Source organism: Eptatretus burgeri, chromosome 5 (assembly GCF_056783735.1).
Source record: "Eptatretus burgeri isolate ZD-2024b chromosome 5, Ebu_testis_v1, whole genome shotgun sequence".
NCBI classification, from domain to species: Eukaryota; Metazoa; Chordata; class Myxini; order Myxiniformes; family Myxinidae; genus Eptatretus; species Eptatretus burgeri.
The window spans coordinates 72,899,102-72,926,797 of record NC_140965.1 but is presented as its reverse complement, the minus strand read 5'-3'; the positions used below and the strand labels follow the sequence as shown (position 1 = coordinate 72,926,797).

The 27,696-nt window shown below is 42.6% G+C and overlaps 1 protein-coding gene and 1 pseudogene across 16 annotated transcripts in view; both read right to left on the bottom strand.

Annotated features, from left to right (window-relative positions):
- Positions 1-27,696, bottom strand: part of LOC147026688 (voltage-dependent N-type calcium channel subunit alpha-1B-like) — a 592,527-nt gene that overhangs the window by 540,266 nt on the left and 24,565 nt on the right. For 15 of the 16 annotated variants that reach the window (XR_015058466.1, XR_015058468.1, XR_015058470.1 and 12 more), the window contains exons 2-4: positions 22,724-22,983; positions 19,808-19,914; positions 16,974-17,113 (exon numbers count right to left, since the gene is read on the bottom strand). Coding sequence is in view for 10 of the 16 variants with exons in the window: in XM_085882404.1 (XP_085738530.1) it covers positions 16,974-17,113; positions 19,808-19,914; positions 22,724-22,983 (507 nt within the window). In the remaining 6 variants the exon portion in view is untranslated. Of the gene's footprint in view, positions 1-16,973; positions 17,114-19,807; positions 19,915-22,723; positions 23,156-27,696 lie in introns of all 16 variants that reach the window. The other variant, XM_085882403.1, reaches the window with a different exon arrangement.
- Positions 19,365-19,505, bottom strand: LOC147026689 (signal recognition particle RNA; annotated as a pseudogene).

Genomic DNA, 27,696 nt, shown 5'->3' with positions numbered 1-27,696 from the left:
GACAGACAGAGAGAGAGAGCGAGAGAGTGGAGGGGAGAGTGAGAGAGGTGTGGGAGGAGGGTGCTGCACTGTATTGGGAGGCGTTAGAGCAAGGATGGGACAAAAAGAAAGAAGGGTAGGGGTAGGGGAGTTAGCAGATCTAATATGTTCTGCTTTTATGAGCAGCACGCGCGCGCGCGCACACACACACACACACACACACACACACACACACACACACACACACACACGCACGCACGCGCGCGCGCACACACACACACACACACACACACACACACACACACACACACACACACACACACACACACACACACACACACGTTGGGATTCGTACCTTTTTAAAGCTTTTTGTTTCTTCCCAACTCAATTCACTCACTTGCAGTTAATTAAAATATATTCCTGCTTTCTGTTCCAAAGGAACATTGTGAAAAGAGATTATAAGGAATGTGGTCGACCTTGAATGATCCACAGGAACATTGTGTAAGTGGATCTGGGAGTAACTTCACGTCCTCCTTGTCTTGCTTAATGCACAGGTGTTGAAAGGACATAAGCCAGTTGGTAAACAGCTAGTTCTGGGATGAAAGGAAGGACGATTATGTAAAGGAATTTGTTGGAGATAAACATGTCTATATATATATGAGGGAGTGACAACCATTCGGGCAGAGCACTCTCCGGGTTACCTCAATTGCTAATTGGTGTTCCTGGTGTTTCCTGCTCTCCGTGCGGACGCATGTATTGATATATAATAAACAAATTTCTCTCAACTACATCGACATCTTCATGCCTTAGTAAAGGGTGATCACACCCTGACACACACACACACACACACACACACACACACACACACACACACACACACACACACACACACACACACACACACACACACACACACAGTGCTTAGCCGATATCGGCAATTTTTCGGGAATCAACAGGTTGGAATCAGTGTGATTACCAACTACAGTACAGACTGTAAACAAAAAAATAATAAAAATTGAGTAGCTTTCACCAAAAAAACGTTACATTTTTAATAGACGTTTCAGGGATATGTTCACAAACATTAATCTTTATAAACAGCTGCATGTTACGGGTGGGGAAACAAGTACGAATTGTGAACATACCTTGTGGGAGTTCATTCGTACAACTCTCAGGTGAGCAATAGCATGGACGACAGATAGTTTTGAAATTTGGTAAGATTTTCATTGCATCAGAAAAAGAAACCAGAACACCTCACAAGAGTGAGGCTAGTTTCATATCATCATTTGTGACTTAATTTTGCATTGAGCATCGCCCAGCACAATTAATTTTGTTTTTTTTCAATAACAATTTTAAGAAAATAGGCTGAAAGGGCCGTTTCTCGGCCCAAAGGGCTAGAATCGCACTTTGGGCTCAGCTAATGCCTGGTGAATGGTCTCTAGAATATACCTGTCAAGTTTGGTTCTGTTCCGTCCACTAATAACCGAGAAATAACAATTTTAAGAAAATGGGCTGAAAGGGCCATTTCTTGGCCCAAATGGCCAGAATCGCAATGGGGGCTCAGCTAATACCTGGTGAATGGTCTCGATAATATACCTGTCAAGTTTGGTTCGGTTCCATTCACTAATAACCGAGAAATAACAATTTTAAGAAAAAGGGCCGTTTCCCGGCCCAAAGGGCCGGAATCGCACTTTGGGCTCAGCTAATACCTGGTGAATGGTCTCCAGAATATCCATGTCAAGTTTGGTTTGGTTCTGTTCACTAATAACCGGGACATAACAATTTTAAGAAAAAGGGCCATTTCTCGGCCCAAAGGGCTGGAATCGCACTTTGGGCTCAGCTAATACCTGGTGAATGGTCTCTAGAATATCCCTGTCAAGTTTGGTTTGGTTCCGTTCACTAATAACCGAGACATACCAATTTTAAGAAAATGGGCTGAAAGGGCCATTTATTGGCCCAAAGGGCCGGAATCACATTGTGGGCTCAGTTGATACCTGGGGAATGGTCTCCAGAATATCCCTGTCAAGTTTGGTTTAGTTCCGTTCACTAATAACCGAGAAATAACAATTTTAAGAAAATGGACTGAAAGAGCGGTTTCTTGGCCCAAAGAGCTGGAATCGCACTGGGGGTTCAGCGAATGCCTGGGGAATGGTCTCTCGAATATACCTGTCAAGTTTGGTTTGGTTCTGTTCACGAATAATGGAGAAATACCAATTTTAAGAAAATGGGCCAAAATGGGCCGTTCCTCGGCCCGAAGGGCCGCAATCGCACTTTGGGCTCAGTTAATGCCTGTGCATATGTATGTAGTATATGCCTGTCAATTTTCATCGAATTCTGTTCACGAATAATGGAGAAATAGACGTTCAAATGAACTGTACACAAGAAAAGAGAGAACGCGAGCGGCGCTTTGATCCGCTTTTACCCCACGGGGTAAAAATTTTACTCGGTAATTTAGAAAACACATTAATATGACAAACGGCTCAGAAATTGGGTGTTATTTCACAACAACTTGCTCAGGATGATGGAGCAGGAACCACTCGCTCAGGATGACGGAGCCCGAACCACTCATTCAGGATGACGGAGCCCGAACCACTCGCTCAGGATGACGGAGCCCGAACCACTCGCTCAGGATGACAGTGTTTTTAACGCGGAGTGTTAATTTGAAAATTAAAGCATTTAGGCCTAAGTCACATTTGCCACGGCGGCCGTGGGTTCTCCAAAATCTACGGCCACCAGCAATTATACGGCGGCCGCAGTATTTCCACGGTCACACAATGTAGCAGTCACATTTGTTTTTATTTTTCGGGGAGCCGCACGGCGTATTTAGAAATTATGGAGACCGAAAACGGAGTTGCCGTACGGTCTTTGATTTGATGTCACACAGTGACCTTAAGGGGGCCCTGCGGCGGCCAAAGAATTGAAGGCAGATGCAAGGTAGCATCAAGGTGCCCGCAAGGCGACCGCAGGGGGGCCCTAAGGCGAACGTGTGGCCAGACGGACGGTAACGAGTGGGTTCATTGTTTTTGTTTGTTTGTTTTTTTTGTTACCAGTTTTTTTTTTTTGGCTTGTCGAATTGCTACGGCGAACGTGGAAATGAAGAAAGTTATAACTCCGCGTTATAATTCCACGGCGACCCCTACGGCCTGTAAAAGATTGCTAAACAGCGTAGGGCCACCCTGAGGCCACCACAGAAACTCTGCGGCCGCCGCACGTTTCTGTCAATTCAGAGGGCGTACGGCCGCCGTATCCTCGCCGTAGAGCAAATGTGACTTAGGCCTTACAAAGGCGATGTATACATTGATTTGTAGCTCTGATGAACATGCATACGATAATATGAGTGAGGAAAGTGAAAAAAATAATAAAAAAAAAACTTTATCGTTAAGAAATCATTGAGGCTTATTCGAAGTCAAGGTATGGTTGGAGCAGGCCAAAGCACATGGTGGCTTCAGACCTAAGAAGTTACCGAGGATAGGCCTTAAAGACCCCATCGAGAGTGGTGACCGATGAAGGATACAAGATATTCCTTGGCCTGATGAAGGATATATTTACATAAGGCCATTAATTATCCTCAAAAGGGGTGTTTTAATTCTTGCACTTCCTTGGTGTTCCCTTAGTTTGCATACAAAATTTCAGGCTGGTTGCTTTCATGGTTTTGGAGTTATGTTGGAGAGACACACGCAGCCATTTATTATTAAAGATATATACTAGCAGAGTACCCGTCACTGACGGGTTCGTCGATGTCTCACTTCAAACGAGCAACGTCTCATCTCAAATGTTTGTGTATTCATAGAAACAGGAATTCAATGTCAATATTCAGTGTACAGATATTGCAGTGGGTCGAGCTGATAACCTTGGCAACCTCGTTTCATTCCACCAGCAAAGTTTTCCAATCCATGTTTTTTGTATCTCTGAAGTACTGCGTGGGAGTGAGGATGATATTATGAAACTTCGGCTGCGAAAAAAATTTAGGCACGTTCTGGGCCTACCACCTAACAGAAGATCACCGAAGTACTTTCCATGCCAACCAACTACCTCCAGGCACATATCCCTCTCCACATCGATTCTTAAATCTTCAACCTGCCCCCCCGCCTCTCTATACTCCCAAAGCTTTGCTTTCGGCAATTTCCATTCAGTATTTGTCACAGCATTTAAATCTGGTTCCCATTCGATGATCCATAGATCAGTAGTTTCAGTTTCACTTTTCAACATCAGTTTCACTTTGGGATATCAGTTTCAATTCGTCATTGCAACTTGTGATGCGATGCGAATAGTGCACAAAAAAGGTCATCAAGCAAGATTTTCGGAGCAATTTTTTGCAATTTTCTAAGGGGTGCAGAGGGATCGAGAGTGGCTTAATGGTCTTCAAAAGGTCAAAAGGGGATCGAAAGTGTTTTATGATTTGTCTTCTCTTTCATCGCTTTTATTTTTGTTTTTTCTTCTCTTTCATCTCTTTCACTTTCTATGTCTCTCTTTTGTTATCTATCTGTCTAAGGAGAAGTGAATTCTTAAAGAAAGAAGTGAATTCTTGCAGAATCTAACACAACTCATATCAAAAAAACCCTGAACAAATGACAAATTACTGCTTTAACCTACAGGGGGGGGGGAGGGGGAAATGCATCAGTGGTCCAGCCCCACCTTCCAGAAAATTATGCGACCAACAACCACGTGCTGCATAAGAAAATAGAAGTAGAAGATTCAACACAATTCCTCACCAATGTCTACTTATGAAGCTCCGTAAATATGCCATTAAAAGCAACATTTTGTCCTGGATCAACTGCTTCCTTACCAACCATCAGTGTATATTCCAAATGGTGTTACTTCGAATCCTATTATAGTCATCTCAGGCGTACGTCAAGGGACAATCTTAGGACTGAAACTCTCCTTGGTCTATAAATGACCCGTTGGTGAGTCTCCTGTCACACAGAAGACTTTTTGCTAATGATTGTATCTCGCACAGAGAAATTAAATCTCCTGATGCTCTCCTCCTCCAGTCAGATTTAAACACCATATTTAAGTCGAGAAAGACTTGGCAAACGCCATTTAACGCATCAAAATGCTATAAAATGTCTGTTTCACGTAGGAGAATCAAAATAACCTCAACTTCTGAAACTTAAAAGTGATGCCTATGGATGTGCATTGATGATCGTGTTCAGGGATTAAAGTAAAGTGCAGAAGAGCCAATTGTCCGGCACTGCATAGTGTGATCTTTTTGCATTTGTGGATGCAAAGTTGCAAGAAAAGACCTGACTCTCAGCTCACATCTAAGATGACGACATGAACACCAGTTTAGAGAGATATGATTAGTCCAAGACAAATCCTCACAAGAGATGAGACCACCAATCTCAAGACAGAAATATATCAGAAAAAGAAAGGCCAATTTGCCAGCCAGTGCTTGACAGTGACACAAGTTGAAGGGAGCCAGTACTTTACAGTGACACCTCTTTCAAGGTCATGTTTTTGGTCATCACAAACTCCAATATTTTTTTTCAGATGAAAGAATAAGGACACAGCAGCAGCTTGTTTGTTGTAGAGTGTGGGTATTTTTATTTTTATACAAATAAGGGATCAAAGGAGATGCAAAACAATAGGGTAGGGTGGATATATATATATATATATATATATATATATATATATATATATATTTTGATAAAGCTATACTATAATGGAGCAAAGTGTTTATTATCTCCTCCAAGACGAAGCATCAACAGTCCAACGAAACCCAGCAATATTGTACTTAGTATACGTGACTCTTGATCGCTATACTTTGTAGCTCGCTATCACGAGCGAATGAACAAAAATTCTGGGGGTTAAAAAGTGAAGCTGAGGCTGCAAAGAATTAGCTACGCAGCCCGATGTACATCACCGGACATGATTGGTCCAGCACCATCACGTGCCTACCACAGAGCAGACCACCACCACCACCTCTGCCACCATTCCATGAGATGCTTATTCTATGACTAGTTGTTAAAGAGGAGACATGGCACAAAAGGATGAGGAATGTAAGTGATCCCTGAAAAGCTTGGCCCAAACAAACTATTGATTTCCAGGAAGAAGTAAAGCACTCATGCTACACTTGAGTGGGCAATTACATTGCACGAGTAAACCGACTATAGACAGAAATTAAAAAAAATAACAACATGGATTTCAATGCCAGAGAGCATCACATATTGCTTGATGTTCAAGGGGATTATTCATTGTTGAATGAACAGGAACAGTGGCCAAGGTGAAAGCTACACTTAGGGGTTTGAAAGAGGATCGTCTTAAGTCCAAATGCAATTTATGGATTATGTTAACTGACTTAAAATGGAAGGATTCCAACATGCCTGTAGTTGTTGTTGTTGTCGTTGTATAGTCCCAAAATAGTTCTCTTGAACAGGCCAACATAACGGAGACGGCCGATAGATCTCCTTGAAGCAACCCAGAGATCCCCCATATCAAAGATGGTGCACTCCCACCTTCGTGAAGCCAGGGTCACGAGAGAGAGAGAGAGAGAGAGAGAGAGAGAGAGAGAGAGAGAGAGAGAGAGAGAGAGAGAGAGAGAGAGAGAGAGAGAGAGAGAGAGAGAGAGAGAGAGAGAGAGAGAGAGAGAGAGAGAGAGAGAGAGAGAGAGAGAGAGAGAAGAATATATCTATATATCAGAGAGACAAGAGAGAGTGGGTCGGTCCATTGGGACTGATGGGTACTCTCACCATGACCACACTGCCCTGACGAATCCAGGCAGCAGAGAAGAGTGGGGAAGGTTTGGCCCCTGACTTGCGTTTGGAGGCAACTTGTCTGTAGTAAATATCTCTCATGGCATGATTGTTACCTTGGCAACTGAAGGTGTGAGGAAATTATGTTTTCACCCATGTTTATCAGTCTGTCTGTGAGCAGGATATCTCAAAAGAAAATGGACAAATTCGGACAAAATTTGGTGGATAGGTTGGGTATGTGACCAAGACAAAATAATTAGATTTTGGTGAAGATCTGGATCCGGATTCTGATACAACAATCTTTTAAGTGATTCTTCACCGTGAAGATATGGGGCCAAAAAGAATATATAGCATGATATTTCAAAATGTTGTGGACAGTTTTGAATGAAACTTGGTAGACAGGTTGGGTGTCAGACAAGGATGAAGCGATTCGATTTTGGTGATGACCTGGATCCGGATCTGGATGTGATAATTTTTAAGTGATTCTTCACAATTGAGAGATAGGACCAAAAACGACATTTCAAAAAGTTGGGACAGGTTATGCCAAAACTGGATCGATGAGTTGGTTAGGTGACAAGAACAAGCCGATGAGATTTTGGTTAACGTCCGGATTCAGATCCAGCCTTTCGATGGGATACAAAACGAAAACAGTTCAGCCTGGAAGAGGTATGCGCTCCACCGAGTGCCATTCGCGTTATTTAGTCCGTTAACAACTATCTTCCATCGAGCTTGAGAAAGAAAACGAATGGCAAATAAGGATCTGCCAAAAGCTGAGAAAAAGAAGATGCCAGGACAGATATGGAGGCTTTCGGGACTCAAATACCAATGCTATCAAGTCCTGGTTCAGATATGTTGACATTGCAATTTGAGCATTCCCTTTCCATATTTTTTATTAAACTCCTCACTGGAGTATGATATATTTGATATATTTTTAGTTCCTCGAATGCATATTCACAATCCTCCAAAAGCTTTATTCATTTGATAAACGCCAACTTTACTCATCGAAAGAAACATTTTAGAAACGACATTATTGACAAATTGATTTCACAATTTCTTCTCATGTCCAGCTTTCTGCTTTATCCCTTTTCCAAAACACGATGGATAACTAATGTGCTCGTTTTCTCTCGGTCTCTGTCTCTGTCTCTGTCTCTGTCTCTGTCTCTGTCTCTGTCTCTGTCTCTGTCTCTGTCTCTGTCTCTGTCTCTGTCTCTCTCCATCTCCATCTCCATCTCCATCTCCATCTCCATCTCCCTCACCAAAGCACTAAACCATTATTTTTTTTTTCAGGAAGCAGTCATCATATCCAGACAATTTACTCTATCAAAACCAGTGGAGTGCCAAAATCACATCTGTTCAACCCAGTGGATCTCTTGCATAGGGGAAGGCTGATTGCTGCTGCAGGGTTTTTTTTCCTACAATTATCACCCCCCCCCCAATTTTTTTTATGGTACCACAGAGTTTATTACACTCCAAAGAGTAGTAAACCATCAGTTACAAGAAATATATTCTTCCTGCACTCACAACACTCCCAATTTCTGAGATGTATCAATTTCCAAACTGTATCTCAGAGCCGGCAGGGAGTTTTGAAATGAAATTTTGCATCAATAATGCAGATAGAAAGGATGCGGGGGTTGACATAATTTCTTTTTGACCTTGACCTAATTTTTAAGGTCATGAACCAATTGTAAAAGTTTTTACATTTTTAACAAACATTTCATCAAGGTTCAAGTGATCACAACAAAATTGCCCTCCATAGACAGCCTACAGCAAGGCTCATTTACATCATACCCCTCCGGGTTAAAGGTCAAGATAAAATGGCAGTCAGGAAAAAAAACGTTTATTTTTGTTCAATTTTGCTTTTGTTTTGGTCAACATCGCTCAATTTTGCCAATGCGGAATCTCAAAGACGGCTTGGGATTCCAAGATGTTCTTGCATAGTAATAGTGGACCTGCACTGATGTTGTGCACCTGATATTTAGCCCGTCCCCCACGCAGCGGAAGATGGAGTTTTACATTCACTTCTGTGTCTGTCCAGGCTGTAACTCTTTTTTAAACCATTTGAGCTTTTGGCAAAGCTTTATTATGAGAATATGGAAAGACAAATTAATTTTCATTATTATTGTTATTCGTCGACCCTTTTTTGGCCTTTTTTTTGTCCTACTTTTCTTTTTTACATTTTTTTATTTTTAAATGGCTTAAATTTTTTTTTTTTTACATTTGTGTTCTCAGCAACCACTTGTCTCTGACTGACAAAATTTTCAGTGTATGGCGGTCATGTTTTTTTGCCATGCTTTTTTGCCTTTTTTGCCACCCCCCACCCCCTTTGCCATGGAAAATATTTTCATGATAATTGTTACGTCAAATGTCACGTGGTATGGCAGTCATCTTGAATTAAATGCAAAAAATTAAAACATTACATCTCTGAAACTACTGATCAGAAAAATTTGAAACTTTCCATATCTCATTCTACTCCCAATGAAGAATAAAGGATTGTAAGTATGATGTAATTGTTGAAGTGGTAGACCGGCCATAAATGTTTTAATCAAAATCCTTTTTTACCCTTGAGATTCAGTGTGGAGTTCCAGGCCATAACATTTTTACCAATTAAGATTTTGGAATCAAATCTTCAACAAACCTTTATTAGGAGATTGTGGAACAACAAATTAATAAAATGTACATTTTTTTTAAGTGTTGTTTTTGTCAAGTTTTGATCAAGTACAAAGCGGACGCGAACGGGCTTTGCATTTTGAGATGCTTTTCGTTGTTTCTGTGTCCTTGACCTACTATTTTTTTGGATTGTGATCAAATTAACAAACACCTTTTTGATCATAACTTGAATAATTTTCCTCCAATTTTCTGATGTTAAGTTTTATGGATAGATTGTAAATGAGGACATATTTACTTTATTTACACTCTATCCCCTAAATGTTGAAGGTCAAGGTCATATGGTAGTCCAAAAAAAAATAAGGCCAGAATTGGATCACAGGCCAAGGGTAAGTTGTGGGTGATTGCTTTGTGATCATAGATATCGAGTTCATTATGGATTTGTCATGAAACAAGAACTTCCCTGGTTGCCGGTTACTTTCCCACCTTTCTTGTATTCTCGGAAAAGCAACCATTTGTACATCCAAACCATAGCAAATTTAACCCAACTCATTTTGCCTGATAATAATGCTCCAGTTACATCACATAGTATATAATATTCACAGAAAGACAGGAATAGCCCCATTAAAATGCTACTACACTGTAGAGTCATCTTGTGGGATCAAAAACTGCCAATACGAATGTTCTCGCATGAAACCTGACCAACGTGTATTCACACAAATATAATGCTAGTGCCTTAATGACTTTCAGTGCTTGTAACCAAAAACAAATGTATTGCTCATTTTCCACGTGCATCGAAAATGTGTCGTCAAAGCAAACATCAAAGAAGACATAATTTTAAAGGAACACTGGGATAAGATTTTTGGATGAAAACCTTGAACAGATAATTTAAATAATTATAAAGCATACATTACCGAGTGGGTGCATGATGTTAATGACATTTTAAAACTAGAACGGCACTCAGTGAAGTGCATACCTCTGTCAGACTGCACAGTTTACATTTTGTATCCCACTGATAGGCCGGATGTGGTGGACTTGGGATTCTTGGATCCTGAGTTCAAATCCCACTCGGCTGTTGAATTAATACCAGGTGGGGTTGACTCTGCTTGTCATCCTTCCGAGGTCAGCAAAATGAGTGCCAGCATGCTGGTATCCTGTGTCGAAGTGACGACCTGTCCACAATTGTGCCCAATAGCCAAGGAGACTGCTTTGGCAGCACCAACGCTCTGCACAGAGTTTGGTCCCAATGGATGGATGGATAAGCCGGATATGCATCCAGACATTAACCAAATCAAATTAATTGGTCGGGAAGTCGGCGACTAAACTGAATACCCTCAGTGGCTCGCCAGTGGGGAGGGTGACTGTGACACCCTGCAGGACTAAAAAACAATACCTGCTAAAGGGTTGATGAGCTCCTTTTGGGAGCCAATGGCCATCCAGTTAGGAGATGGTGTGTCCAAAAACACACCCATCCGGTTAGACAGGTTTTTTAGGTAGGAAGTTGTAGACAGCAACCACTCAGGGTGGTACTACCGTTCTGACTTTGGAGCGTTAAAGTGATGCCTGGAACCATCTTACACTCTCCGTGTCAGGATTGCTAGTCTTACTTTCTGTCTCACTCAAACTATAACTACCGGGCCAGCTTTAATATCTCTTTTCACTCCTCACTTTACGATCTCTCTCTTATTTCTCTTTATTTATGGCCTGGCATTGATGAGGACTACTTAGTCCATGACTGGAGCCTTCAACATTAAAAAAAAATTGTCCTTGCCACACACCCAACATGTCCACCAAATTTCGTCGGAATCCGTCCATACCTTTTTCCGATATCCTGCTCACAGAGAAACAAACAAACAGACAGACAGGGGTGAACCATCCAACTTTGGTGGCGGAGGTAAAGGTCAACTTTCAGGAGAAGGCATCAACAAAGGTGTCGCGAGGCTATAAGAAATATCCCATTAAATTATGTTTGCTATTATAAGTGAGATGTTCTATCGCTCAATGACACTTGACTGTGTAGCTTGTCTGTGTGCAAATGCCACCATCAATCTGTTTGAGTACAAATGCAATCGACCAGACTTGGTGGTGTAATTGTTCATTGGTGGTCACACCAAATACTTTTAAAAATTGTACGTGCTGTTCCTTGCTTGACATTTAGCATTTAAAAGGATAAGAGCACAGACAATCCCCATCAGTTGGCATCCATGAGGAGGAGGAAATTCCTCAGGAAATTCCCGACTGAGTGCGGTGAGAAAGGCGACGCAAGTGTTGTGATGTTGTAGGAACCCAAAATGCCCCAGAAGTGACAGCACTTCCCCCAAGCTTAGTGGCTGTCTCACCTAACAGTCCTGTGTGATCTTGTGTATTCGTCTGTCTGTCGTGTGTGTATGAGATGTGTTTGGCAGCTCCACTACGGGCCTTCGATCCTGAAATAATAATAATAATAATAATAATAATAATAATAACGAGAATTGTTTTTGCAATACATGTTTTCTTCTGAAGTGATATTTTCGAAGCCCAAAAAGGGCATCCATCCACTGGGACCATACTCTGTACGGAGCGTCGGTGCTGCTGAAGCAGTCTCCTGGGCTATTGGGCACAATCCTGGATGGGTCGCCACTCCGACGCAGAAAAAGGGCATAACTCTGTGAAAAATTGATTCTAACTTGTTCTGTACCTCATTATAATAAAGCTATGTACAAAGTTTCAGTTAAATATGTTCAACGGAATGGGAAAAAGTAGGAAAAAGCACAGGTTGGACGGAGAGACAGACAGACAGACAGACAGACAGACAGACAGACAGACAGACAGACAGAGAACAAAGCTATAGTCCCCTCTGGTGAAACTGGAAGGATTAATAACAAGAGCGAGAACTGCTTTGCAATACATGTCCCCAACCAGTCCCAATGAATGTTCGGGAGATAAAAATTTGGTTGTGTAACGCACGCTTGAGCAGATACCAGAAACAAAATGAAGAAGTAGAACCTTTCTAACTCACAGTGTTTCATTCGTTTCTCGGCTTTGCCCTTTTCGTGTTAAAACTAGAAGGGCACTCAGTAGAGCATATACCTTCGCCACGCAATGCCTGATCCACAAGAATATATTGGGCCCAATATATTTTTTGAAATATCATGCTATATAATCGTTTTTAGCTCGACCGGGCATAGTGGCGTGCGCCTGTAATCCAGCTACTCAGAGGCTTGGGTTGGAGGATCGCTTGAGGACGGGAGCTCTGCACTGGGCCACGCTATGAGAGGGTGTAGGGCAGCCCGGAATCATGGTGAAACCCAATCCATATCCCTGTGTCGTAAGAGGTGACCAGGGTTGCGTCAGGAAAGACATCCGGCTTAAAACCTGTGCCAAATCAGTATGTGGATCATAACGGATGATCCGCTGTGGCGACCCCTAACGGGAGCAGCCGAAAGACGAACAACAACAACATAATCGTTTTTGACTCCATCAATGGTGTAGAATCTCTTTAACAATTTTATAATTCTCGTATCCAGATCCTGATTCGAATCTTCACCAAAATGGAATAAATTCGTCCATGTCATACACCTAACTTGTCCACAACTCTGAGAAATCGTGGTATGCATCAGTTTAGCTCGATCTCTCATCGGTGAAGAATCGCTTAAAAAATTCTAGTTTCTGGATCCGGATCTGGATCTTCACCAAAACCTAATCACTTCATCCTTGTCACACACCCAACATGCCCGCTAAATTTTGTCCGGATCCGTAAACAACTTTTTGAGATATCCTGCACACAGACAAATAAACAGACCATGGACCAACACCAAGGCCTAAGGCCTGAGGCCTGTCAATCTGTGCTGTTTCATGCAATGGCAGCGCATGATTTCATTGGGGTGGAGTCAGGCCAGCGGTCCAGCCAATGGGCATAAAGCAATGTGGTGGAGTCAGGGCAGCTGAAAACTGACCCATACATAATACAGTATGTGATATTTTGTCAGTCAAAAAGGGTATAACTCTGTGAAAAATTGCCAAAATGCCATGAAACTTGACCGTGTTCTGTTACTTATCATAACAAAGCCATTTACCAAGTTTCAGTTGAATATGCTAAAGGCTATGGAGAAAAAAAAAGTCAGAAAAACCACAGGTGGGACGGATGGACAGACTGACGGACAGAGAACAAACCTCTAGTCCCCTCCTGAGAAACCAGTAGGGGAGTAATAAATAATAATAATAATAATAATAATAATAATAATGATAGAATGAGGTGCCAAAACCTAAAATAGAGTCCGTGCAGAGCAAGTAGATATTAGAACTTGCTTCACCATCTCCCCGAACAAAGAATACTTTCGTCCGAACTCGTGTACAACAATCAAAAGGTTGTGTGACAATTTACCAGCCAAGCAATGCATTGCGTCACTTGCCAGGACAGCCTTATCTTTCTCTCCAGAATGATCACAGGTAACCTCACTTTTAGCCCATGTGTCCCTTAAACACCATGCCGGATCCAAATTGCAAAAAATATTGCCCTTCCTCGTGTTTGTCCTTATTCCCAATGGATAAGTGGACGACTGAATCTCTCATGAATAATATGTCGATGTACTAAAGGTGTATAGAATCGAAGCAGAATAAGTATGGGAAGTTCATATTGTTTCAGAATATGCAAGGAAACGTCGACGCAGGAGGTGGGGGGGGGGCATTTGGCTCATCATGCCTGTGCTTTGTCCACGGTGCATCAACTTCATCTATTAAATCACTTCTCCCCGATATACACACACGAGGGTGGTTCCAGTTTTTACCTGCACTTTTACTTACAGAATTCCCTTTTGTTAAAGGAAATATACTCATACTCACTGCATTCTTACCAATAAGTTAATCTAACATACTTAACCTCCATATCCCTTTAAGATCTGCTGCCATGGAATTTGGCCATTGCACTAAACAATGGCATACTCTTTTTTTGAGATACATGATACACAGCATTATCTAATTTCAGGAAATGAAAGGGGTGTTTAAAGTTGTATACAACCTTAATGCAGAGAAGGGACGGCCGGCTTTACGTCCCAATCCAAAGGACGGCATGCTCTGAGACACAGCACCTTTGCTGACACTGCGTCAGAACGTGTTGTTTTTTTCATGTTGAATTTGATCAAGTCATGGCTTCAACCAAGAGTACACAGATCAATAGTGAGCACACTACCAACTGAGGTATCTTTCGCCTCTGAATATAATTAGTAAGCTTGGGGGCTGGCAGGATGGCCGAGAGGTATTTATACTCACCTCTGAGCTATCCTTGGTTTGAATCTCAGCCCAGCTATAAACTGCCATCCTGGTGCTTCCCAAGCGGAGCGGATTCACCAATTTGTGTGCCATCCCTCCAATGGCCAATAAACTGGGCATCCCGCCTACTAGCATTAATTGGTGGACGTTGAAGATCCCGCGATGTCCTTCGTGAAGAATACGTGATCTATCACCGGCACCTTGAACAAATTACAACTCCCTTCCCTAACCTACAAAGCGTTGTTCTTGAATACATCTAACTACATTAGTGGCACAGCCATGCCCCCAGCCAATGATGCTACTCGCAGCCTTGTGCTGTATTGAAAAGAAAAAGAAGAAGAAGAAGAAGAAGAAGAATATGGCTTGTTTGTTGTAACAATCGCAACACTTTGCTCAAAATGCTGCAACTACTGGTGCAAATCCAACATACTCTGTTGATTTGTCCATCATGGAATATATTTTCCATGTTTAAGTGCAAGCTTTTGTATGAGAATTTTTTTTTTTTTAAATCATCATGAGTTCTTTGCCCCGTTGCAGGTTCAAGTACATTTCATAAGGACGATAGCACAGCCAAAATAACTTCCTAGGCAATGAAATATAATGGTTGGTTTTGCCCTTGCATTCCCAGCAGTCAGGATTTCAATCTGAAATCAGTAGATTGCAATGCAGAAGCTCAGCAAGCTGTTGCATCCCAGAACCAATTATGAGATGAAGATAATACATAAAACCAGCAAATGTAAAACCTCAATGATAGTGAAGTTGGAATATCATGGCAGAAAAATCCAATCAAGGGAATTAAAGCAATGATTCTTCGACTCGTCTCAGGGAAGCTTTTTAATACCAGGCTGAAGGCAAAGCAAAGTGTTATGCTCATGAAAGAAATGACACCGTTTCCGATGCAGCACACCCACACAACGCTTTTGGGAGTTAGACAAATGGCAACTTGGATTCCACATTGTCCAATGCAGGTTACTACAATTCCACAAGAAAGGGTTGAGACAAAAAAAAGGATACCTGGCATAATTAGATAATGCTGTGTATCATGCAATATTTGCCCGTATGGCTGAGATATTAAACATTGCATCTGAAAACATTCTTGTGAATCGATATTTTTTGTACACATAATCTCGGCTCGGAGAAGACGGAGTTCAGGAAATGTAGACTCAAGGAAGATCATTGATTAAAAAAGCAGCTTAATCTACTCTCTCCTAGTTCCACGCATGACAACCAAGATTGAAAACCCTGCTGCTGCCCCACGACTGTGTTTCCATGTTCATTTATAGCCAACCTGAATTGGCTGGCAATTAAAGCTGCCCTGATTTAAAATTTTCAGACCCTTTCCCAAAGCCTACCAAAGTGGGATGGGGATCCGACGGGTTCAGATCAGATCAGATCAGATCATGAACCATGCTCTATACAGAGCATGGGTGCTGCCAAAGCAGTTTCTATGGCTAGGGTTACAATCTTGGACGGGTCACCACGAAGACACAGGAGGTGTGGGAATTTGGAATTTGTTCAGGATGCCGGCGATAGCTCCCTTTGTGAAGGTCACCGTGGGATATTTAACGTCCACCTAACTAATGCTGTCAGACGAGACGCCCAGTTTAGTGGCAGGCTGAGGCAGGGCACACCTTGACGAATCACCCTGTCTGTGAAACACCAGGATGGCAGTTTATAGCTGGGTCAGGATTCAAAGCCAGGTTAGACAGCTTAGAGGAGAGTGTGAGTTCCGCTCGGCCATCCTGCCAGGCAAGTGATGAGTTGGTGTGAACATTTAATCGATACCTGGTGTTTGGGGGTTTACTTCCAGTTTCTTCCTGTTTGCGTTGTTTAATTTTTATGACAATAGACTCCATGGAATTGTAGGAGTGCCACAAGCAAAGCAACAGCATCCATCCTTTTGGTTTTGTAAACAAAGGAATGTGACCTTAGCTGCAAGGCTTGCTTGGAAATAACTGTCTGCATCCATCGAAAAAACCTGCATTGTATGGAAAATGGGAATCATTTCACTCAAGTCGGGTAGACCGTCAAAGTGGCTCGTTAGGGAGAACACAGAACAAGTCGGATTTGTGGTTAATGTGTGCTCATGGGAATGATCTATTGATTGCTTGGCACATCTCTCCAACAGCAAATAAAGGTACTGTGCAGTACTGTTTTGGATCAGTCACATCAGTGATGCACGGAATTCCTTTTACAAACTACATACAAGTATTCACAGTTGATGTTCACATCAGTGCAAAAAAACGAGTCGACATAAAAAGCTACCGTAAAACAGGACATGCATGTTGGTGTGTGTGTGTGTGTGTGCTTCCATCGACGTGCATGGAGTTGAAGGTAAATGGCAGTGGGTTTAGAGCAGTTCTGCCCCTCACCAGCCATTGACAGAGATGAAAGGGTGAAGCATGCAGTGAGGGGTACAGGATAAAACAAACTCTTTTGAAGTGCAAAACATACCCAGTGATGACCACCACAAAATCCATGACGTTCCACCCGCTGCGAAGATATGAGCCTTTGTGGAAGACAAAACCCATGGCTAAGATTTTGATTCCGGCTTCAAAGCAAAATATGCCAATGAAATAGGGCTCCGTGATATCCTGAAAGATGCACACAACAGAGGAACAAGGTATTATGTTTCATACTGAATGGCATTCCGCATGCGTAGAGATGGAAAGATCTTCTTTCCGAGGTAACAATGTTACTCTTTCTCTTTCTCTTTCTCTCTCCCTCTCCCTCTCTCTCCCTCTAACACCCCCTTAGGTTCCTGAAAGTTGGTGCAATTATTGGACAACATTGCTTTGGATATCCACATGTTATGGGATGCAGGTGGAAGGATATGTGGCAACTGCATTCAACCATACTCTGACCTTCACCTCCTTCCCTGAGCATTAAGTTCTGCACTCTGTGCTGCTGTGGTCACAATAACCCTCCATGCAACTCTCCATTTCACCATGGGGCTCCGCAAGTCTAAAATCAAACCCATTCAGCACACAAACACCTCAGTACTACTACACTCTCGTGGCCTCAAAGCACCCCCAAGTTAATCTTATCTTTACAAAGCTCAAAAAAAATTTTTTTTCATCCTACTGAGAAACAACATAGCCCTCAAGTGCAATTTAAGTTCAAGCATAAAAAAAATGCAAGACAAGCAATCCTTGCCAAAATAATAGCATGCGGACTGACACCATTGTTGAATTAAGGGGGTGATAATTAAGATGGAAACTTCAGTTAACATGATGATGCGATCAAGGATCAGGTTCCTCACAACAGTTGCAAAAACGAGTGTAATGAACAGTAATCGTTGATATCTGATATATATATATATATATATATATATATATATATATATATATATATATATTTTTTTTTTTTTTTTTTTTTTTAATTGCCATCACAGCGAGCAGAGCTGCGCAAAGACACTGAGATGCAATGATAGATGATGCGTCCGATTCTCCCATGCTACATTATTGCACGGACAAACGTGAGAGCAAAAAGGCTTGGCCAAATGGCTCCAACGTCAGTGATGATTTGTGGACCGCTCATAAGGCAAGCAGTGATGTGGTCATGGCCTGGAAGTGATGCTAAGTGGCATGACTACCGGCAGGTGTGCCCATTACAGGCAACAAGCTAGATAAAACCACCACTTCAATCTCCTTCATCTCGGCTCCATGAGAAACAAGGGTAAAGATTGTGGTTAACCTCAAACATCTCACTCTCAATCCAGCTTCGACTGAAATGCTTTTTGCTTTTAAACCAATGCCTTGTCCAGAGGTGACGTTCAAGTTGAAGGCTTCCCATAATGGCAAAAGTGGTGATGCTCCATTTGATCCTCTGAACCACAACGGTTTCTTCTCTTCCCTTTGGGTGTCATTCAAAAAGTTCTGGAACTCGATACTCAGAGCAACCAAAAAAAAAAACCTTTTCTTACGAATTATATGCACTGAAAAATAAAAAGTGTGCATTTTTGGGGAAGAGCAAGTACAAGTACACTGAACGGATGCAAATGCAAACACAGAATGCAAACATGATCAGGATGATCAGGATGCAAAACGGATCAGGACAAAGCAAACAGTAGAGAGAGGGGGAAAACGTTAACAGTGGAGCCGAAGGCCAAGACAGAGGCAGACTTCGACAAATAATGTGTGGGGAGGAATGAAGGGCATGAGAGGATGCATGGGGTGGACAAGATGCACACAGAAGGAAACTTGGGAGGGAAACTGGAAATTTGGAAGGTGGGGTTAGCGGGGGTCGAAAATATGGTTTTGGATTGGGGACGATCTGAGATGGTGGCGAACAGCTGTCTTGAAGACCTGGAGGAAGGAATGAGATTGAAGAGGATGTGGGAAGTGGTTCCACAGGTTGGGAAAAAAAGAGGAACAAATGAGTGGAGGTGAGTGTAGTCACGATGGTGGTCCTAGATTTCGGTAGTTCCACTGAAAGGGGGTTTCAGCAGATTTTATGGACGACTAGTGGGCCCGTTTGCCCATTGGACCATATTTCCATTGGTCTTCACAGCCTTGTTGCGCACCCACTCACTGCACTGCTTTAGCATTAGCTTGCCTTTCACCAAGTCCAGATGTGCTTGGGCCAGAGCAGGGATTACACATTCATTGTTATTATTGCCAAATGATACTACTATCATTATTGTTGCTGTTAATATTATAAGTGTTAATTAACATATGCTTTATGACAATGTTATTGTTTTTGTTATGTTGTTCATCTTTCGGCTGCTCCCGTTAGGGGTCGCCACAGCGGATCATCCGTTATGATCCGCATACTGATTTGGCATAGGTTTTACGCCGGATGCCCTTCCTGACGCAACCCTGGTCGCCTCTTACGACACAGGGATAAGGATTGGGTTTCGCTATGATTCCGGGCTGCCCTACACCCTCTCATAGCGCGGCGCAGCGCAGGGCTCCCGTCTTCAAGCAATCCTCCAATCCAAGCCTCCGAGTAGCCGGATTACAGGCGCACGCCACTACGCCCGGTGTTATTCTTTTTGTTATTCATTTTGTAATTAGAATGCCAAGGTGTGGAAGGATGTATTAAGCTGCTTTATACACCTTAACATTGCGTGTGTCTAAAACATGGGAATTCCTCCAGGTTCTTTGTAGTTAATTAGCCTAGCCATCTCAGGAGATCATAACGATCATTTTGGTGTATTACATTCCACATCACAACACTCCAATAGAACGCCACAAAAAATATGACACACACACACCTCATCCATTTATAGTAGATAACAGATTGTGAGTAATCACCCATGAAGTGTGTCATTCAACGTGCCTTACCAACTGGTCAGAGAGGAGGGTCTTGTCCGTGGCAGGAAGGTGTTGTTCCATCGCCAGAACGATGCAGTTGGCAATTATCGTGGTCAGTATCAAGTATTCAAATGGAGTGGAAAAGGTCAAGGCAGCAAACACAACAATAATATTGTGAGATATTCACTATTCCCATCAACAAATGTTTCCTTTACAATCTGCTTACTAATGGTTAACTAACAGAATGTCCTTGAAAAGACACAAGAGAACGCTTTCAATTATCTTAAACAACGATCCTTAAAGTTCATGAAAATGGCACGGCGTAAAAGAGGTTTAAATGTGTTTAAACGAAGCTACGATTTCCATTACAGAGGAATGTTTTCCCGGGATCATCTGATGGGAAACAGAGTGTTAGTGCAGATAATTTTGATGCGGACATTCAACATAGGAGGAGAATGCAAGTGGAGATAATTTTTATACCGCTATTCGACATTGTAGGTGTGCGTTTGACATCCATAAAAATGCATGCTCTCTTAAACATTTAGTGGCGAATAAAGAGTAACAATGTTATTTTTCATCTGCACGGCATCAAGTCGCCAATCATTCATGAGTCAAGAATGAAATAGAAAAAAAAACATTTCACAAACCACATCACATAGGGCTATCAGGTTGTATGGTGCTCATTTTATCATTAATATTTTAACATTATGATTATGGTGTATATCTAAGTCAATTTGTTTAAAAAAAAAAAAAAAACATCTGGTTTCGAGAAAGCAATTTTGTTGAGAATAAGGAACAAAGAAACACTTTCCGATGTGGGGTGTTCAGTGTCCAGATGGGTATAGGAGTCAAATGCTCGAAATAGTCATGTGCGTGTGCATGTGCGTGCACGTGTGCGTGTGCGCGTGTGTTGCTCGCGTGTGCGCGCGAGTGAAGCCTTATATTTTATCTCTATGCAATTCCATCTGTACATATATAGGCTGACAGGACATTCTAGAAGTATGAAACTCACCTTAAAGCTTTCGAGCTTAGGTTTGAATCCTGACCCAGCTATAAACTGTCATCCCGGTGTTTCACAGGCAGGGAGATTCATCAGTGTGTGCACCGTCCCTCGGATGGATGTTAGACTGGGCATCACATCAGCCGGCATTATTTTGTGGATGTTAAAAATCCCATGGTGTCCTTCGCTAAAAGTATTAGCTCTTAATCGAAGAAAACCGAGCACTTACTATTCAGCTAATACATTGACACACACTTGATATGCCAATACGCATTAACTGTATTTTTTTTATATACTGCTTTGTTTTACATACTGTAAAATGATGTATGATTGCTGATTCCTGTAACGTGGCAAAACAAATTCCGATCAATCGAGGTTGACCGGCAATAAAAATCTTGAATATATGTATATATCCTTCGATCTTGTGTAGCATGGGTTTCAATATCAACCCAACTATAAACTGTCAGTGTTTCATAAGCAAGGTGATGCATGAATGCGTGCAGCATCCTTCAACAGGATGCTGATCTGGAGAACCTGTCTGCCTGCCCTGCATGTTTGTTGGTGGACGCTGAAAATCCCAAGATGTATTTCGCAGACTGGCAAGCTCTCCTGAACAAATTACAAATTACTGACAGTTAAATGTCAGGCCTGGCCAACAAGTTCCTGAAAGAATGGGGCCCAATTTATTCACCCCACTCTGCACATAACGTGAGAATAGTTCAGGTGTTGAAAAGGCGGAAAAAAAGAACACACGCACACACATATATTATATATATATATATATATATATATATATATATATATATATATATATATATATATATATATATATATATATATATATATATATATATTTTTTTTTTTGTTAGTACATTGCAAAATCGAACCATCATTGTTGGACTACTGTGAGTATCTCGTGACAACTTTCACACCTTCACATAACACCACCCCACATAAAATTTCCATCTCCCGATTCCGAATTCAAACCACGAGGATGAAACGTTCGGAAGAGTTGTAAAAACCACAATATTTTGAATAAGAAATAATGTATTCTTTCAATTGAAACAAAATCTATAACTTTTAACGTCTGTGGCATCATCAGGGAATTCAACTGGTTTTCCAAGGTCCGTTGTTGTGAGTACATACAAAAAGCAATTTTATTCTTGGGGAGAATTGATCCTTTTGGAAAACAACAATAAAACTATTAGCGTTGGATCGATTAGTGAAAGGATTTTGCTTCATTGTGTCATGTGAGTGGTGAACAGGATGCTTTGAAAGAAGATCCTCTAATTCCTCCTAATTAAAGACCGCAGCTCTTCCTATTGATTGAGAAACTTGTCACCCAGAACGAGTTTTCCCAAGTTAAGAAAAAATATTTTAAGAGTCGAGTCACAAGTTCAAAGATCATGTTATTATACGAGTCAAAAAGTTTTAAGAACAAAGAGAGTACAAAGTGTGTTAATAGATTTTTTTTTTGACATATAACAGTGTACCTATTACTAATCCTCTTAGTTACAAAGTTACATCGTGTCGGAATATCTCTGACAGCAAGTATGCAAATTACACTTACATGCAGCTCTGAACTTTTCGTGCTCATAACATTCACGAATAATGATAATAATAATAATAATAATAATAATACCAATCATAATACTAATAATAATAATAATAATAATAATAATAACAATAATAATTTTCCACTGCAACTGCCAAACTCAAGCTGGGAGGTGTCGGTGGGTAACTTGTGACCTCGAGTTCATCACTACACCTTGAAAGCACCTGACAGACTCTCAAGCCCGTTTGGAGTCTCAATCAACGTCGAGCATAATGTGGACTGTGACCACGGAAGCAGGTAGCAGATACTATTTTGAGAGAAACAACATGACACGAAATATTGCATTTTGACCTCACAGTGGACTGGGATACCACTTCACCAAAAGGATATGGCCACTCGGTGATTCTGCGCGCGAACTTGCGCACCGCGTTGTCCTCGCTGAAGATGAAGAGGGATCGGTTGATGGTGAAGCAGTTCTGGCGCACGGGGATGGGGTTGTACATCGCCATGGTGCGAGCGCGTTGCGCCACCGACTGCTTGTACATTTGACGTCGAGTTCCGGCGGTTCCACGTCCGCGAGACCCACGCCCGGAGGACCCGGTGAGCTCGGCATCGTAGCGATGGGAATGGTCCTCACCATAACGGTTCATCCTGTGTGCGCACGCGTCACCCTGAGAGTCAGAGAGACACCATATGTCGGTCCTAACTCGGGGAGTCTCAACTCCACGACCAGCACCGAAGGTCCACGAGGGCAGTGCCCACAGGGCGCGAGCTCGGAGTGGGAGTTCTCGGGGAGAGGTGCGGCCACGGCCGCAGTGCAGAGCTGGCGCAGGCGTGGCACATGGAGGGGAAGGCAAAGGAAAGGAAAGGATGGAAGGGAAGAGAACTGAGAACTGAGGAGGGCGAAACCACTCTCACGGAGCCAGGGCGGCAACCTTACACTTGCGGAGCTTTATCACAACGCGCCGCACCACCCCCACCCCCCCCCCCCACTCCCCCATGATCCCTGTTGCTTCTCCCATTATGGTTTTGTTTTGTCCACAGGGAACTACTCCATCTCTTTCCCAATCTTTTGTCTATCCATGCATATATGTGTTGATAGAATTGTCTCTGCGCCTTTCCAAGCTCAACTATACGCCCACTGCCACGCCTCTTATACGCACTCCGTGCAGCGCTGTGTTTTGCCGTGCTGTACTTTATTTATCCCGTTACGTCCTAGTGTGCAGAGCACGATTGCATCCTCTTGAGTTCCTCACCGTGCAAACTCCTGTGCCTTCATAGGGCGCGGCTTGCCCGTATCACCTGAATCAAAAACTGGCGCGAACGTCACATGAACTTGGACGTGCCAGGAACACATGGTGTGGCACTGCACATAATTCGAGCTTGATATGTAACAGAATACACTGGACGGTGTAATACACATATATATATATATATATATATATATATATATATATATATATATATATATATATATATATATATATATATATTGTGCCATCCAGCATTTTGTATCTTGTACTGAGCTACTAATATATATATATATATATATATATATATATATATATATATATATATATATATATATATATATATATATGCATTCATATACATATCGCAGTCCGGTGTGAGGCGGCGCAGTGTAGTAAGTGTATGCATGATCCATTGGCAATGAATGAAGGCAACAAAGCACAGCAGTGTGACTTCAATAGCCCAAGCAGCAAGCAGTTCATGTACGTCCAGCTGTGGTGACCACGAGACGCGGCTGGATTGCTAGTTTTACCTGTGGTGATGCATACAGACAGAAGGCACAGAACGGTGTGAGTTGCCCCATTCGGCAATGGCGGTGCAGTGCAGCATTCGGAGCGACACAGTACTGTACGGCACGGCACAGCATGTCAGGTGTCAGGTGGCCCCATTTTGTGAAAGCGGTGCATTGCAGCATGCCAGAAAATGTGATGTGGCATGGCACAACACGACACGGTATCACGTGGCCCCATGAAGAAAGAGTGGCACAATGTAGTGTTTCGTGTGGCACGGAACGAGACATTTTGTTCGGCGAGATTGGTGCAGAGCAGGACAGCATTTGTGGAATAGAACACAGCAAATTACGGCTCGGCATGATACGGTTCAGAATGGCACAGTACGAGGTGGCCCCCTTCAGTGAGAGCAATGCAGTGCACCATTTGGCACAGGGCAGAACAGCAAGGCTCACAATGACACAGCACAGTATGGGGAACCCCCGTTTGTTGAAAACGACACAGCATGGCACGGCACACCATGAGGTGGCCACATTCATTGAGAGCGGTACAGTGAAGCGTTCGACAAGGTGCGGCGCAACACGGCATGCTGTGAGGTGGTTCTGTTCATTGAGAGCAGCCCCACGTATTGTTCAGCACAAAGCGGTGTGGCACAACAGGGCATGGCATGGCACAGTGCAGTACGAGGTGGTCCCATTCGATAAGAGCAATGCAGTGCAGTAATCAGCATGGCGCCGCAGGTGCTTACGCAAATGATCATAACATTGAAACTCGCAAAGACAAGGCGTTCGACAGCACAAGAGAGGCGTCCTTGCATAAGCAATTTAAAACCCCAATGAGTTTGAATCGCTGGTGTTTCACTACATACAAAGTGCTGTCAAAAAAGAAGGGAAACATGAAATAAAAATGAGAACGGCACTGGGGAGAGCGCATACCTCTGTCAGGCTGACCTGTTTACGTTTTGTATCCCACTGATAGGCTGCCAGGATGGCCTGTAGTAATGCACACCTGCCTCTAAGGTGTCTAGCCTGAATTTGAATCCTGACCCAGCTATAAACTGTCATCATAGGCAGGGTGAGGTATCAATATGTGTTACGTCCCGCTGATGGACGTGAAACAGGCAACCGATCTGCCAGCATTCGTTGTTGGACGTTAAAGATCCCATGGTGTCCTTTGCAAGGAGTAGGTGAGCTAGCCAAATTCCTCCCCAAACCAGCAGAGGGCACAGCCATGCCCCAAGCCAATGATGCTTCCCCGTAGCCTTGTGCTGCATCTGTTTGAAAAAGATCCCACTGATAGGCCGGATCTACATCCGGACCTTCACCAAAATCTCATCGACTTGTTCTTGTCTTACACCGAACTCATCCACCAAGTTTTGGCATAATCCGTCACAATTTTTTGAAATATCATGCTATATATCATTTTTGGCCCCATCTTGAAATTGTAAAGAATCACTTAAATAATTCTCGCATCCCGATCCTCGCCAAAATCTGATCAATTAGTCATTGCCAAAGACCCGATCACCCGAATTTTAGAAATTCCACCTAAATTGTGGACTTTTGGCTGATGGTGACCTTTTGGCCCATGTTGATCTCAAAAATAGTTGGCTGGTTGAATTCAGTGACCTAAAATAAAAGATCCTCTTCAAATTTCAAGTCAACCAGATGAAAACTGAGGATTTTAAAATTTGACTTGAGATATTGACCTTTAGCCTATGTTGACCTTTTGGCATCAAAACCACAGAACTTCTTGCTTATGACCACTTCCACCATTTGGTGCGTTTTTGTGAAGATCGGTTTAAAATTATGACCTGTAGGCAATTGACATACACACAAACAAATAAAAAAGATGTCGTGCACAGCAGGATACTTGCAAAATCCAAATAAACAAGTTACCATGGAAACAGCTATTGGTAATTTGGAAATTTTGTCCTTTCAAGTGTTTTACATGATGGAATGTTGTGCAGAACAAATATGGTTGATGCATTTTCTAATTGCCACCGAATGCACTACATGGCCCAAAGTATGCGGATACCCCTTCTCATGAAGGGGTGTCCACATACTATATGTTTTGGATGGCAGAAGTAGTGCAGAAGCAATCCTGAATAGCACCCTTATATACCCACCCATGATGTTTGTGTACTGGAAGTCATACAGTAGATTCGGCTATTTCAGCCACACCCATTGCTGACAGATGTATAAAATCAAGCACACAGCCATGCAATCTCCATAGACAAACATTGGCAGTAGAATGGGCCATACTGAAGAGCTCAGTAATTTTTCAATGTGGCACCGTCATGGGATGCCACCTTTCCAACAAGTCAGTTCATCGAAGTTCTGCCCTGCTAGAGCTGCCCCGGTCAACTATAAGTGCTGTTATTTTGAAGTGGAAACGTCTTGGAGCAACAACAGCTCAGCCGTGAAATGGTAGGCCACATAAGCTCACAGAACGGGACTGCCGAGTGCTGATACGTGTGGCGTGGAAAAATCGTCTGTCGTCGGTTGCAACACTCACTACCGAGTTCCAAACTGCCTCTGGAAGCAACGTCAGCATAAGCACTATTCGTCAAGAGTTTCATGAAATGGGTTTCCATTGCCGAGCAGCTGCACACAAGCCTAAGATCACCATGCGCAATGCCAAGCGCCGGCTGGAGTGGTATAAAGCTCACCGCCATTGGACTCTGGAGCAGTGAAAATGCGTTCTCTGGAATGATGGATGAATCACGCTTCACCACCTGACAGTCTGATGGAAGAATCTGGGTTTGGCGAATGCTCGGAGAATGGTACCTGCCTGAATGCACAGTGCAAACTGTAAAGTTTGGTGGAGTAGTAATAATGGTCTGTGGCTGTTTTTCATGGTTCGGGCTCGGCCCATTAGCTCCAGTGAAGGGAAATCTTAATGCGACAGAATAGAATGACATTCTAGATGATTCTGTGCTTCCAACTTCGTGGCAACATTTTGGCGAAGGCCCTTTCCAGTTTCATCATGACAATACCCCCGTGTACAAAGTGAGTTCCATACAGAAATCGTTTGTCGAGATCGATGTGGAAGAACTTGACTGGCCTGCACAGAGCTCTGACCTCAACACCATCGAACACCTTTGGGATGAATTGGAACGCCGACTGTGAGCCAGACCTCATTGACCAACCTCACGAATGCCCCTGTGGCTGAATGAAAGCAAATCCCTGCAGCAACATCTCATGGAAATCCTTCCCAGAAGAGTGGAGGCTGTTGTCGCAGCAAAGGGGGGCCAACTCCATATCAATGCACATGATTTTGGAATGAGATGTTGGACAAGTAGGTGTCCACATACTTTTGGCCATGTGGTGTCAGTGTTTTATATATTTTGGATGGCTTTGAACTTGGCCTTTCTCTCATTTTCATCAGATTGTATACAAGTATACAGCCCTTGAAAATCTTCGATTTCACAAGCAGAAAACAGACAGGGATGAAAATATGACCTCCATCCATCACAGATGGCAGAGATAATAACACACGCGACCAACTAATACACTTGAAAAATGTTCTATTTTCGCAAATAACAGACATAAGTTGATTGTTCATACAACATGATACCCCTCGTAGTGTTACTTGAATTTTAATG